The following is a 15,803-nucleotide window of genomic DNA, read 5'->3' as shown; positions in this document are numbered from 1 at the left end:
AGACTTGAGAACAAAAAGTGCAAAAATTAAGAAAATATATATACATGAAAAATATCACATAAGGCATCTAGATTTGATGCCTTTGAAATGGACCAAAAAGCCATGGTTTGAAAGGTCACTTTGTTAGTCATTTGTTTTATTTTGATAGAGTAAAGTTTAAGATTCAAAGATTCTGTACTATAATTATGCTTCTACATTTATGTTTATGATGCTTACCTTGTAAAAATATATACAAAGATAATTTATTTTTTATTATAGAATATCTGGAGTAGAGGGTGACATTTTGGTGAGGGGTAAACCGAGAAATTTGAGAACATTTAGAAAATACTCATGTTATATTATGCAAGATGACCATTTACTGCCACATTTGTCCGTAGAGGAAGCTATGATGTGCTCAGCCAATCTGAAACTTGAAGAGAGCATGCCACAAGCAGATAAAGAAAAAGAGGTTAGTCTTGGTATATTTTGTCAATTTCTAATGTAGGCAGATCCATATCAAACACTGTATAACAGTAATGATCAATCCTTTGGCTTTAAGTACCAGTTCCATGAATTAGATGTCATGGTTTAGCCATATTAAATAAATTTATATATCACTATATGATAAATAGAATTTATTAGTTTGTCATAATGTCTTAAAAGTACAGTGAGTATGAATTAATTTGTAATATGCAAGAAGAAGATTCAAACCCTGGCTGTTGTTACAGATTCAAATATTTGGCTATCATATAGCTTAAACTTTGCAGAGCTGCTTTACAATCTTAAAAAGTTACATCTCCTGCCAAACTTTTTATTCTGTACCAGCAGACGGCATTTGCTTCCTGTATTTTCAAAGTGTTGCTTAGTCTTTGAGATACATAGCTCAAATGTTATCTACTGTGAATAACATGATTATTGTGCACATACCATTCTCATGAAAACACAAAATTTACCTTTACAGTGCTGAAGAAGATAAATATGAGATCTGTGCCACTGTTCTAAATCCAGGCCAATCAATTTATCTGTGCACTTTTTACCAGACTCACAACTGATGGCTGTTCAGATTAATCATTAACCTGCCAGCAACAACATATTCTACCCATGCGAACCAGTGCAGACCAATTTCAGTCAGCACATCTAGTTCCTTCTAATCTCTTGACCTGCACTGTTTGCTATTCAGACAGTATAATATTGTGAAATTTTCCCCAAGTGATGAATGGTTTAGTTCAGATTGAATTATGGACAAGTTCATTGAAGAAATTTAGTGGGGTAAGGGTTAATTATGAATTATTCCAACAAAAAAAAAATCCTTAAACTTACAATGGATCCCCCAAACTTATAATGGATAATGCCAGTTTCAAAGCTGGACATGTTTAATTTTTTTATAAAATGCAGCAGGTTAAGAATGCAAAGAAATTTGATTTTTTTTTTTCATAATAGAGTCATTAGTGTTAATACATGTTTATAAAAAATATGCCTATCACAAATACTGTATATTTCAGGTACATGACATATTGGAGACTCTAGGACTGTCGGAACATAAGAAGACAAGGGCGAGTAATCTGTCTGGAGGTCAAAGAAAACGATTGTCCATTGCCCTCGAGATGGTCAATAACCCACCTATAATGTTCTTTGATGAACCAACAAGGTATGTAATGTTGATTAAATAATCCTCCTATTTAATTCCTCATGAAATTACATACTAAGTATAGGTTGAAGTTTATTTGTATGTATTTACAAAATTAAATTGGTCAGGTGTGGCACAGCCGCGTGACCAATTTAATTTTGTAAGTACGTACTAATAAATTTTAACCAGCTTAGTGTTTTAAATTATTTTAATAAACAGGACTGTTTATACCAAAGTAAATGTGTTACCATTAATTTGAAATACTGCAGACCTATTGGACAAAAAATAATTTCAAACAATAAGGTACATGTAGTAAAATGAAATATTAAAAACTATAGGACAGTAGTTATATTTAGCTTATTTAATGAGAAAAGAAGAGTAAAACCTACATAATATAGTATATATTAGAGTTAAAGAGGCTGAATACAGATAAAAAAAAAAATCAATGGCCGCATGGCCAAGTGGTTAACGTGTCAGACTAATACAGTGTAACTTCCGAAAACCGAACACCCATGGGACTTGTCAAAAAGTTCGGATTTCAGAGGTTTCCGGAATTCAGAGGTTTATGATAATGTGGACAAGACTAAGCCACTTAATATCACTAAATGTCAAGGAAGATGTGGCCATTACTGTAATATCATATATAATAGCCTTTTAATCTAGATAAAGATGTGAATGAAAAGAATACATTTTTATCTTACCTGCAAATGCTTTTGAATTTCTATCAGTTGGTAGAATTATTGTTACGGTAAAACTTACATATCGTCCGATGCTAGTTAATTAATTATCACATCAAATGCAATAAAATCCCTTAAGACGTTTGATGCATACATTGTCCAATTAATTGTCATTTAATCCGCTAACACTTCAAATTAACTGACCGCCGTAAATTACTTTGATTAACCCCATCACTTCAAACATACCATCTCACAGTTTGTGATTTTAACGCGTGTCAAATTACACGATCACCGCTAATTAGTAAACAATCGATAGGGAGATTAAATCTTCCTGCAGGGTTTACAATGTATTTCACACCTTTGGATACTTCCGGTTTTTGGAGGTAAAATTGCATTGATTTGACTCTAATTTTACGAAAATATCGTCCGGAATTCACAATTTAGAAGTTCCGGAATTCAGAAGTATTATATTAATAGAAAATAGAAGGAAAAAAATCGGGACCGAAAAAATTGTTCGGTTTTTAGAAGTTTCCGGATTTCAGAAGTTCCGGAATTCGGAAGTTACACTGTACTCAGACTAATGTGCTGGCCGCATGTGTTCAAACTCCATCTGAAGCAGGCTGTTGCTTCTGTGAGCACGAAACTTAACACTCATTACTTACTACTGGGTGGTTCCAGGAACGGATTCGAGAGTGTTTCAATAAACTTTATAGCTTCCAACACAATCAAACTAATATAAATTAGTATAAACTAAAAAAATAATAAGAAACCCAAAAGGAAAACTTGCGGCTCTGATCCAGACTTTAACTTAATAAATATAAGCCCAAGATTATTGCACCATTTAGCAAAATAACATGTACTGTTATCGTGCATCAGCCTTTTAAATATCACTTGCCACTTATTATTTGCTTAGTGCATACTGACGTAATATAAATCCTTCAACATGCAACAAGCACTTAATTGATTCAGATAGACATCTTAAAACATCAATGTGCATATATAATTTGAGCAGTATATACATTTGTGTAGAGGCTTATTTTAAAGCAAAATTTTCTCATTTAGATGAAAAGAAAAAAAACAAACAAACAAACACGCCCCAGAAAATTTTAAGTTTTCACATAAATTGATTTTGTAACAGTTTAGTGTAGACACTATCAAATAATTTAGGCATTAATGAATATGCAGATTTTAATGTAGATTTTGTCATCTTAGTGCAGTAACAATTTAACTCCTATTGAATTTAATAGGAGTTAACGTGTTACTGCACATCTATGAAAATGATGTATATACAACTATAAAACATTAAAATTTGGAGGTACAGTGAGTTATATTATTCTTAAGCAACCTGAGAAGACTCCATATAGTCTGTACAGCTGCTTAATTTTAGTATTTAAATACTGACATCCCTTATTTTGAAAATGGAGTGTTCCTTCTCATTCAAAACCAGACTAATCCATTACAGTGAAAAGGTTATTTTCTTTTTAAAAGCAACCCTCATTTGTCATAATACTGTGAAATTGAAAAGTTTATAAATACAGATGTCCTTACTTTAAATGATGGTTAATTGACCAAAACGTGAGGAATATAAATATAGCAACCACCATCTGCCAGTGATTAATTGTACCACCCATTAAGGCCTATTTCTATTCACGCATCCAGCATGTTTTACCTCTGTAATAGTTATTTATAGAAACTTATTAATACTGCTTATAAAGCATACAACAGGCCTATTAAAACTGGTCTGTTAAATCTGGCAACAGGAATATAATGCATAATTAGATTTGAAAATCTTATTACAGAAAAAATATCACATAATCATTTATGAATTGTGGGATCTGCAGTGAAAAAACCCAGATTATTTCGAATTTATTGTGACAATAGCAAGTTTAAGTAGTAATTATTGCTATACACTCTCCAGTACTGGTATTTATATTTAGAAATGATGGCGTTGACTCGATTTAGATTTAAACATATAAAATCCATGTTTGATGGGCATGTAGCGCAACATTTACTGCTCGAGACAAGTTTTATACTTTAGACACCTGCTGCATTGTATTTATAGAAGGGAATTTTTTTGGCGATTGTAACCCTTTCTTTAAGGCACATTTATTTCTACTTCATCTACATGCCTGAACACATTTGAGACCCTATACTAGAAATAAATGATATGTAATAGGCCAATATTTTTAATTAATAAAGTGCATAGTTTTAGTTTAACTTTAGCAAAGGTTTTTGTCCTTTCTTAGTTTGGGCTTCGCACTTAAGCCTCATTCAATCAGTCAAAAGGGAATACTTTTGTCATCAGTCCTTAGATATGTTAGGTGGAGGTTGGTCATGACCTGTAGATGACCTCTCCTCAATGCTGAGGTCAGCCTACAATATTTCACAAACATATGTTATTGATTTTTATTTGTCTTTTTTAAATGTCACATAAAAATTGGGTTTTGATATTGTATAAATATCTAGATGGTCCATTTAAGTGAATGTTTTTTAATATAATCGTCTTGAATGAGATTCAAAGACAACAAGCATTCTAATACTTGGGGACCACATGCAGCTTTTCATGGAATGGCCCAAACATGTCACATTGAAGGCTCCTTGATCATCACAATACGAACACATCTTTTGGTCTCTCTAAATATAAAATTTTACCATTACATATTTAGATGATAATTTTCTGCTGAAGAGGGTTCTACAAGATGTTGAGGGCACAACTGTCAATTAACAAGTTCTAAGCAGACTGACTGCAACATTTTCATTTGTGTGGTTTTGGGCATCCTTTAGGCATTTCGTTATTCTATTTTTGATTATGTAATAGTTAAACCACTCTGAACAAGTTCCTGTTATGCTCATTATTTATTTATATTGAAATTTATCCTCATAGGATTTCTATATTTTCAGTGGATTAGACAGTTCAGCGTGTTTTCAGTGTATATCACTACTGAAGAATTTAGCAGCTGGAGGCAGGTCTATCATCTGTACCATACATCAACCTAGTGCAAAACTTTTTATGATGTTTGACCATGTAAGTTGTCCAACTTTGATATTTTAGAAATTCTAACATAGAAAGAGCATTTTGATATCAAGTAGACTTGAAACATACTATGATGCCTTTTATATTCAGAAAACATGGTACTAATATTGAGTAGTTACTCTAAAATATTGTATTTTGATGTATGGAACACTCCAAACTTAAAATAATATTATAATACCTTTTAGACTCCTAAGAAACCTTAAATTTATCTGAATTTTAACAAACAATAAAACAGATGAAAGACTGTTACCTTTTCATTGTATTATAGAATGATGTGGTACATGAAAAAAAAGTTTCAGCTCTATTTCGTAAAGTATTTTTCTCAGTACACTTAATTAAAATAGGTTGAGTGTGTAACAATTGTTTGGTGTTGAATTGAAAGGTATAATTCATGTCTAATAACACATTTATATGAAACCTTAAAAATTAGTCTGCTAGAATGGAAAGTGTTTAAGCCTTTGCAAGCAATATAGAGGCTGGCCGGACTGCACATCAGTGTAGTCTGCCCATGTATGATGTTCTCAAATGTTGGCTGGCTTACTTCAAATTTTCATCTTGAGGTACCTAAAATTAATAATGAAAGCTGGACGCGTCTGAAGTTCAGTATGTAAATGTTTAATGAATAAGCTTCAGGAGTTTAACATTGATGTTTCTGATATTGTGGTTGCTACATTATACAAGATGTTACCATCTTTGTTTTATTTTATGAGATAATGGCCATGCAAGGACATCATATGTTTATAATGTTTTGTTTTCCATCAAGCTAGGGGACACATGTATTATTAATGATGAAAGAAAAAAGTCTGATAAATGCACATGCATATGTTACATGATTTGTTTTACTTGCGATCCTTTATTGATGATTTGACAGTTTAATGTATAGATTTTATAATTCATATTACCCTTCTTATGTGTAAGTAAACAAATCAGTTATGTATTTAACGAAATTCAAGAGCTGTACACCCATTTACAATTTTAACCCTTATCATGCTATACTTGTATACCTAAAATGGACTTTGTCCATCTTTCAATGTGGACAAAACCATTAATCATTTTAGGAAACATTTCAAAGTATGTATTGACTGAATAGCAAGTTGTGCAGACCATTGTTAGAAGGCACTGAATGATGTGTCCCCTAATTTTGGTCTGCACTGGTCTCATGGGTAAAATCTATTGCTGTTAGCAGGCTAAGAGTTTACATGATATTGAATTGCTTACTGACTAGCAGTAGACAGTTTGAAAATCAAAATCAGAGCAAATGCTTATTGTCAGCAAGGGGAAGTAATAATAAACCTTTTCTTGGCCTAGGTTATACTTTTTATAAGCATTTTATCTTTGTTACATTTGATTACTGTTATTTTCAGTTATACATGTTAGCAGCTGGGGATTGTGTGTATAAAGGTGGAGTGAAACAGTTACTGCCTTATTTAAAGTCAATGGGTCTAGAATGTCCACCATATAATAACCCTGCTGATTATGGTATGTTAAAAGGCATTAATTTAGCTTGTATTGGTCTTCTTGGGCAAAGGCATTGTGTTACAATTTTTGCACTTAATTAGTCAATTTAGAAAAAAAGTGAAAACTTTTGAAACTGACTGGATTGCATGCTATGCTTAGAAAATAATATAGTTTATTCAAATTTATTTGTCAAATTTATTTGAGTTTAATTATGTTGGAAGCTATAAGCTTATTGGAACACTCTCGAATCTGTTCCTGTAACCAACCAGTACTAAGCAATGAAAGTTAAGTTTCTTACTCAAGGACACAATGGCTTGCCCCTGACAGGGTTTGAACCCACCCAGTCAACTCTCCTTGGATAACTAGTCAGACACTTAAACAAAAAATTAATATGAATTTTTCCCTGAAGAAAATGCCAGTCTGTGTTTTATAATGTTTTACTTGTGGGGTAAGGTTATGTTAAATGATTATTATCACCTGAAGAAAGCAGCATAGATTGGTAGATAATTTGTCAGAAAATTAGCAAAGCATAAAGTAGTATTTTGTATTCAATACAAAATAGTAATAGTTCTCTGTAGCTTAATGGCTAAAATGCAAAAGTTGGTTCAGGAATACATTCCGAAAACTGTAACAGAATATTAAAAATAAAAAAAGCTTTTTAGAAGAAAAAAACAATTTTGAAGCTTGTTAGGCATATACATAGCAGAATACAAAATTTTGTCCAGAATTTGAATTCAAAGAAGTAAAGGAGAAGAAATTCGAAATCTTTTACATTTTACTACTCCACCTATATAATCTTATGGAATTATGTATATTTACATTTATATAAAACCATTTCTAGATTAAAAAAAAAACAAAAAATAATACAACTTGTCACTATATTCAAAGTTAATTGTTTTCCGGTTTGAAGGATGATGACTCAGAATTACTAATATTTGTTTGAGAATATTGCCTGTTAGCAGTTTACTTTTATCATTTTCAAAGACTTTTCTCTCTATGAAAATTGTATATTCAATTAATTGTTTGTTAATATTTATATTTTTGAGTTATCTTAAATTATAGGTTATAATCTTAAAGTTATGAAAGCTGAAGCTGTAAAATGTTTTAATTTATTTTCACAGTAATGGAACTAGCTGCTGGTGACAGTGGAGAAGAAAATGTTGACATGTTGAAAAACTCTGTCAGGTCTGGTAACCTGGACAAGTTTATAGTCAATGAAATTTCAAATAACTCTAAGAGGTAAAATATATATTTTAGTAACATTATCTCTTATGTGGTTGTAGGAAAGGACTTATTAAAAGATGCCTACAGGGCCATCTTGTGAAGCTTCGTTTTCAAGTGGAATTAATTGGAAAGTCATACATCATGACTAAAATGTTGCTAAATCTTCTTCTGATAGTGTTGTCTTTGTGGCACTGTATAAGTGGTTAAGTTGGCGAAAAGAGCTAAGATTTCCTCTAGCCTGAAAATCAACCAACCTGTCATCGAATTTTACCCTTGCATGATTTGCTTATATTACCTGATGCGAAATGTCTGGAATTTTATATTTGCTATCTTTTCGACTGGCGGAAAAATATCTTCTTACACAGTTATTTAGATTCTATCTCTCAATACAAGGATATCTTAATATTATTTTCCTAAACTTAGACTGTTCATTTGACAACTGTTTACTTACATATGACCTCTGATAATACACTTGATGATTATATCTACAGATGCAATTTGTTGACCTTCAACATCCACAAAACTGTTAAAATTCAAGTCTAGAAAGTACATGAAACACACATATAATGATAGGACCCGACCCATGAAAAAAATATTTTTGTGATACTTGAATTGCACATTTTGTAAAATGTAACTGGAGTCTATGCATTTCCTAGCTCCAGCAGGTGTGGTGGTTTCGACCCCTGGTGTTGCTTCAAAATTTGAGACACCTGAGGTTAGCCAAAATGATCTTTCCTTCAGTGCTACATGGCCTAACTAAACTGTGTTGGCACGTTGCCAAACAAACAGTATAAATACAGAATCAAATTTTATAGTCCTTGAGTTTCTTCAGTCACAATGTCTTACTTTTATTTTCTAACTTCATTCAGATCATCAAATACAAGTATATCCACAGACAGTGATTTGAGTAATTGTATTCAAGTAGATGCGAATGAAAGTACGCAACTTCTTACTGTCACCAACGGCACTGCCTCATATTTACCAGCTGATGACTTTATAAGAGATGAACAAGACAGAAATTCTGTGAGTATAGGAACTAGTTTCTTCCTTTAACATGTAGTAAGGTTTAAGGGAACTACTTTTTCTTAAGGAACTATATTTTGAGTCAGGTGATGGAACTACTTTTAAGTGTCTGAACTATACAGTGTAGATATGCCAATAAAATCAAGTTTCGAGTTCTTAAAAAATAAAGTGGTATATTTATTTGTATTGATTTTTCTTTAAAACAGTCAAAGACAGCTTAAAATGAACAAATTAAGATAAAATTTAGTTTATAAGGATAATGTCTCAAGTTTGTGAACATATGACATCAATTAAGACATTACATAAGACATAATACATGACATCACATTTAATCAAGGCTTCATTTATTTAAAAGATTGTCATTAATACCTTTAAACTAAGAAGGTAGTTTTATTAATGTAAATATGTTGAGTTTTGAAATATCCTACGTGTTTGAAACAGGAGAGTGCGTCGCAAAGTTCAAGTGTTGCAACGACACCTGGGAGCCAATCTCAAGCATCGGTTTGTATTGTGTTATAGCATGAAGTATTGCTTTCTTGTTGTTTTAACAGGGCTGCCATACATAATGTCATGTCCATATGGAACATATTGTATTGTCCATGTCCATTAGGAAAATATTGTATTATCCAAAAGAAACATATTGTTTTGTTGATAAGAATCATATTGTAATGTCCATAAGGTACATATTGTAATGTCCATAAGAAACATATTGTATTGCCCATACATATTGTATTGTCTATAAGGATGTCTCGCAGAAACATACTATATTGCCCATAGGAAACATATGGTCCATTAGAAACATATTGAATTGTCCATAAGGAATATATTGTATTGTGTGTATATATGGTATTGTCAGTAAGGAAATTGTATTGTTCATAAAGAACATATTGTAATGTCTCTAAGAAGCATATTGTATTGTCCCCAGAAACATTTTGTGCTAATCATAAGCAGTTGTCCATAAGAAAGCTATTTTATTGTCCATAAGAAATGTCTTATCTATTAACCATAAGGGACATTTTGTGTTGTCTTTAAGGAACATAATGTATTGTCCATAAGGAATTTGATAGTTCCTAGAAGAAACACTATTGTTTCCAAAAGCCTGTTTTAAGAAACATATTGTTTGTAATGTTCCTGTATGTATGCCAGTGAATCATCTTGTAATGTACTCCTAATGAAACAAATTTAAAAGTCATATTAAGTAAAGATTAATTTCACAAGAATATTGATTTATTTACACATTTGAAACTTAATCTTATCTTAAGCAGTAGATTGTTAGTAATCTTATTCTGAATGAAAAGAAAACTGGTGAATTTATGAATTACAATTAAACCTGTTAAAGTATTTTTTGATTTTTGGCCTAACTTCACTTAAACCAGCAAATTTAACTAAATTTGTTATACCCTCGGATTAAATGGCAGCCTTAACAAAGTTATCTAGTACAAATCTGCATGCAGTTTTAGTCACTATGCTTGTTACTTGTATGTTTTTTGTCACTGTTAGGTACTACTTTGAGATCATGAATGAGTTGTTGTTTATAAATTGTCAATTATCTTTTTCCTGTATCTGGCTGTTATATGTTACTGCATCCTTGTTTTACTTAACTGTTCACTTTACTGAACTTTGATATTTAATGCATGAGCTATGTTACAAAGTTATGATTACTGTTACAGTAATTTGCAGTTCATAAGATTATGATGTCACTAAGATAATTGAATGTATTTTTGCTTTGAAGTGTGAAAGTTGTATTAGTGTTATATGTGGGGTACAAAAAGAAAGATTTGTAAGAAATTATGAATGTTATAAAGAAAAGTCAGAGAGCCTTGAACATAAAATATGAGGAAGATGAATTTAAGAGGGATGTTGTATAATGGAATGTCAGAGTCTTGAAGGTCATTTGAAGTATAAAGGAATATCAGAGCTCCTTAAAGACAAATTAAGTACAAGAGAGCCTTGTAAATAAAATATAATATAATGGAATGTCAGGGAGTTTTGAAAATAAAATATTAAGAGAATGTTAGGAATTTGTGTAAATAAAATATAATATAATGGAATGTTGGGGAGTTTTGAAAATAAGATATTAAGAGAATGTTAGGAATTCTTGTAAATAAAATATAATATAATGGAATGTTGGGGAGTTTTGAAAATAAAATATTAAGAGAATGTTAGGAATTCTTGTAAATAAAATATAATATAATTGAATGTTGGGGAGTTTTTAAAATAAAATATTAAGAGAATGTTAGGAATTCTTGTAATTAAAATATAATAAAATGGAATGTTGGGGAGTTTTGAAAATAAAATATTAAGAGAATGTTAGGAATTCATGTAAATAAAATATAATATAATGCAATGTTGGGGAGTTTTGAAAAAGAGAATGTTAGGAATTCTTGTAAATAAAATATATAATATAATGGAATGTCAGGGAATTTTGAAAATAAAATATTAAGAGAATGTTAGGAATTTTTGTAAATAAAATATAATATAATGGAATGTTGGGGAGTTATGAAAATAAAATATTAAGAGAATGTTAGGAATTTTTGTAAATGAAATATAATATAATGGAATGTCAGGGAGTTTTGAAAATAAAATATTAAGAGAATGTTAGGAATTCTTGTAAATAAAATATAATATAATGCAATGTTGGGGAGTTTTGAAAATAAAATATTAAGAGAATGTTAGGAATTCTTGTAAATAAAATATAATATAATGGAATGTTGGGGAGTTATGAAAATAAAATATTAAGAGAATGTTAGGAATTCTTGTAAATAAAATATAATATAATGGAATGTTGGGGAGTTTTGAAAATAACATATTAAGAGAATGTTAGGAATTCTTGTAAATAAAAATTTAATATAATGGAATGTCAGGGAGTTTTGAAAATAAAATATTAAGAGAATGTTAGGAATTTTTGTAAATGATATATAATATAATGGAATGTTGGGGAGTTTTGAAAATAAAATATTAAGAAAATGTTAGGAATTCTTGTAAAAAAAATGTAGTATAATGGAATGTCAGGGAGCACAAAAGGTGTTAAGGGACTGTCAGAAGACATGGTGAGTTCTATTTTTTTGTAAAACAAGGATTAAAGAAGAATTTAGATTAACATGCTTTTAGAAGGTTTGACTGGCACTTGTAAAGGAACTTAATGCTGATAGTTTGGCCACTTTTTAGCTTTAACGATGTAGATTTATAATTTCTAAAGTAATTAATAATGCTGATGTTTATTGAAACAGTGCTCGACTGACACGGAGTGTGATTCCTCATTGACAGAGGTTTGTATTTTACATGTATATAGTGCATGTGCTCATTGGGTTCCTTATCACCTGCTTTTTTTTTTCTTTAGTTTTAAAAACAATTAGGTTTGCAGTTTTTCGATTTGATGAATTACAGTGGAGAACTTGTTTTATTTATGTGATGTGAAGCTGGGCTTTTATTTTTTTCTTTAATTTATATCCTGTAATGTTTTAATGCCAAAGAAATTGGTGTTAAATACATGAAGTGATTTTTTTTACATCTAAATACAATGAAAATGTAATATTATTTTATAAACTTGATAATTATTAGTTTTGACTTATATGCTTATTATACCCCCGAAACGAAGTTTGGGGGTGTAAATAGAAGTCACTTGGTGGTTGGTGGGTCGGTCGGTCCAGCTGTCGGTTGCATTTTCCTTGTCCGGAGCATAACTTGAAGACTAATGATTAGAATCCAATACAACTTCATACAATGATCAAGCACATTGAGAGGAAGTGCAGTGCACAAGAACCATAACTCTATCTTGACTAATTACAGAGTTATTGCCCTTTGTTACTTTTCCTTGTCCGGAGCATAACTTGAAAACTACTGGTTGGAATTCAAAACAACTTCATACAATGGTCAAGCACAATAAGGGGAAGTGCAGTGCACAAGAACCATAACTCTATCTAAAGTAATTACAGAGTTATTGCCCTTTGTTACTTTTCCATTGCTTTCTTTTGTCCAGACCATAACTTGAAGACTAATGGTTGGAATTCAATATAACTTCATACAATGATCAAGCACATTGAGAGGAAGTGCAGTGCACAAGAACCATAACTCCATCTTGACTAATTACAGAGTTATTGCCCTTTGTTACTTTTCCTTGTCTGGAGCATAACTTGAAAACTACTGGTTGGAATTCAAAACAACTTCATACAATGGTCAAGCACAATAAGAGGAAGTGCAGTGCACAAGAACCATAACTCTATCTAAAGTAATTACAGAGTTATTGCCCTTTGTTACTTTTCCATTGCTTTTTTTCGTCCGGAGCAGAACTTGAAGACTAATAATTGGAATTCAATACAACTTCATACAATGATCAAGCACATTTAGAGGAAGTGCAGTGCACAGAAACCATAACTCTTTCTTGACTCATTTAAGAGTTTTTGCCCTTTGTTACTTTTTATTGTCCAGTGCATAACTTGAAAATTAATAGTTGGAATTCACTGAAACTTCATACAATGGTCAAGGGCAGTGAGATGAAGTGCAGTGCACAAGAACCATAACTCTATTTGGACAAATTACAGTTATTGCCCTTTGTTACTTTTTTTGTCCAGTGCATAACTTGAAAACTAGTTGTTAGATTTCAGTACAACTTTATACAATGGCAAAAGGCAATGAGAGGAAGTGCAGTGTACAATAACCATAACTCCATCTTCAGTATTTGTAGAGTTATTACCCTTTGTTCTTTTTCCTTGTTCGGTGCATAACTTAAAAACTAATGTTTAATGCAACTTCATACAATGGTCAAGTGCAATGAGGGGAAGTGCAGTGCTCAAGAAGCGTAACTCTTTCTGGACTTATTACAGAGTAATTCAATAAAATTTCATGTATAGTCAACCACATTAAAAGGAAATGCAACATACAAGAACCACAACAATCTTTAATTGCCCACAACCATAACTCTCTTTCAAGTCTTTTGCAAGCTATTTTGATACTAGTAACTAGTAACTTCCTCATTTCCAAAGCAGTCTTGCGGGGGTATTAATCACATTTAGTGATAGTTCTAGTTTTGAGAGTTACACCAATGTTCTTTCTTCAATTTGGTATTGATGACTTTTTTATTTTGATAGCCAAAATAGTGTGTGACAAATGCTTTTGCCTGACTTAAGTCATTTTCTGTTTTAATTAATGATAAACAATTTATAAACTTTTTTTAATTGCTTTAAAAATAATTATATTTCTTCTGCTTTTTGTGTAGTATGAAAAGTTTGAAAACTATTTTTAATATGCTGGTTTGAAAAACAAGTCATTGTAACGGATGGAGAAATAGGCAGTGTCCAGTTTTGTCGGGAGTGTATCAATTTAAATTAAACATTTAAACTGTTACACTTATTATGTTATAGAAATTTGTCAGACTGCATACAAGAACAACATTTTTTGTTTTGTTTATTGTATTTTCACAAAAATTTACATGACATTCAGTGTATAAATTTTACTAACACTAAAACTTGAATTTTGTAATATTTCATCAATAAGGTTAGTTAAGGATTTTTAGCCCCAGATTAAAAGTAGGAGCTAAGGATTTTTAGCCCCAGATTAAAAGTAGGAGCTATTTTGATCACTGCGTTGTTGTTGTTGTCACCATCGACGTCATTGAACAAATACCTTTAATTTAGCCCATTATTCAATTTTTTTTTAAAAATTACCTACATGAAACTTGGAATACCTGCAGATTATGAGAAGGTGCAGTTGTTAGACAAGGGGCATAATTCTGAAAGCTATATTTTTGGAGTTATGACCTTTTTATGCCCCCACAGAGTGGGAGCATATAGCGTTGCACTTGTCCGTCCGTCCGTCACGCCGTACGTCCGTCCGTCCGTCTGTCCGTACGTCCCGAAATCTTGTGAACGCAACTCCTCTTAAACGGGATGGCAGATTTTGCTTAAACTTTCAGGGATGAACAACCTTAATATGTAGATGGTAGTAAAGGAAGGAATTTTTGCTGCGACCAAATTTAACAGAATTATGGCCATTTGTTGATTTTTTCACTATATACTATGTAGAAATTTTGTGAACGCAACTCTTCTTAAACCAGATGGCAGATTTTGCTTAAACTTCCAGGGATGAACAACCTTAATGTGTAGATGGTACTAAAGGAAGGAATTTTTGCTGCGACCAAATTTAACAGAATTATGGCCCTTTGTTGATTTTTTCACTATATACCATATAGAAATTTTGTGAACGCAACTCCTTTTAAACCGGATGGTAGATTTTGCTTAAACTTCCAGGGATGAACAACCTTAATGTGTAGATGGTAGTAAAGGAAGGAATTTTCGCTGCGACCAAATTTAACAGAATTATGGCCCTTTGTTGATTTTTTCACTATATACCATATATATGTTGTCAGTGGGGGCATCTGTGTCCTTTGGACACAGTTCTAGTTTAGTTTAGAATTGAGTTATGTCCCTTTTTAACTTAGAATTGAGTTATGACCCTTTTTAACTTAAAATTGAGTTATGACCCTTTTTAACTTAGAATTGAGTTATGACCCTTTTTAACTTAGAATTGAGTTATGACCCTTTTTTCATTAGAATTGAGTTATGACCCTTTTTTACTTAGAATTGAGTTATGACCCTTTTTAACTAAGAATTGAATTATGACACTTTTTAACTAAGAATTGAGTTATGACCCTTTTTCACTTGGAATTTTATCAAAATTGGTTATTGATATCCCATGCCTATGACAGACAAGCATTAATAGCACATGCAGTGCTCCTGGTCTAGATTTTCTTGAAGGTGGGAATTTTATTTTTCCATTGCTTTGT

General features: G+C 31.5%; 1 protein-coding gene across 5 annotated transcripts in view; it reads left to right on the top strand.

The window, feature by feature from the left end:
- LOC132726506 (ATP-binding cassette sub-family G member 1-like) overlaps positions 1 to 15,803 on the top strand; it is a 77,491-nt gene that overhangs the window by 52,110 nt on the left and 9,578 nt on the right. For 2 of the 5 annotated variants that reach the window (XM_060711829.1, XM_060711828.1), the window contains exons 3-10: positions 259 to 448; positions 1,482 to 1,627; positions 5,185 to 5,308; positions 6,682 to 6,796; positions 7,897 to 8,014; positions 8,869 to 9,022; positions 9,464 to 9,523; positions 12,253 to 12,291. In XM_060711829.1, the coding sequence (XP_060567812.1) occupies positions 259 to 448; positions 1,482 to 1,627; positions 5,185 to 5,308; positions 6,682 to 6,796; positions 7,897 to 8,014; positions 8,869 to 9,022; positions 9,464 to 9,523; positions 12,253 to 12,291 (946 nt within the window). The remainder of the gene's footprint in view (positions 1 to 258; positions 449 to 1,481; positions 1,628 to 5,184; positions 5,309 to 6,681; positions 6,797 to 7,896; positions 8,015 to 8,868; positions 9,023 to 9,463; positions 9,524 to 12,252; positions 12,292 to 15,803) is intronic. The other 3 variants (XM_060711832.1, XM_060711831.1, XM_060711834.1) reach the window with 3 other exon arrangements.

Source organism: Ruditapes philippinarum, unplaced genomic scaffold, assembly GCF_026571515.1.
Source record: "Ruditapes philippinarum isolate M1 unplaced genomic scaffold, ASM2657151v2 ctg1045_1_1_1_1, whole genome shotgun sequence".
In the NCBI taxonomy this organism is placed as follows: domain Eukaryota; kingdom Metazoa; phylum Mollusca; class Bivalvia; order Venerida; family Veneridae; genus Ruditapes; species Ruditapes philippinarum.
Note: the sequence above shows the minus strand (reverse complement) of the source record. Positions and strands in the feature narration are given on the sequence as shown.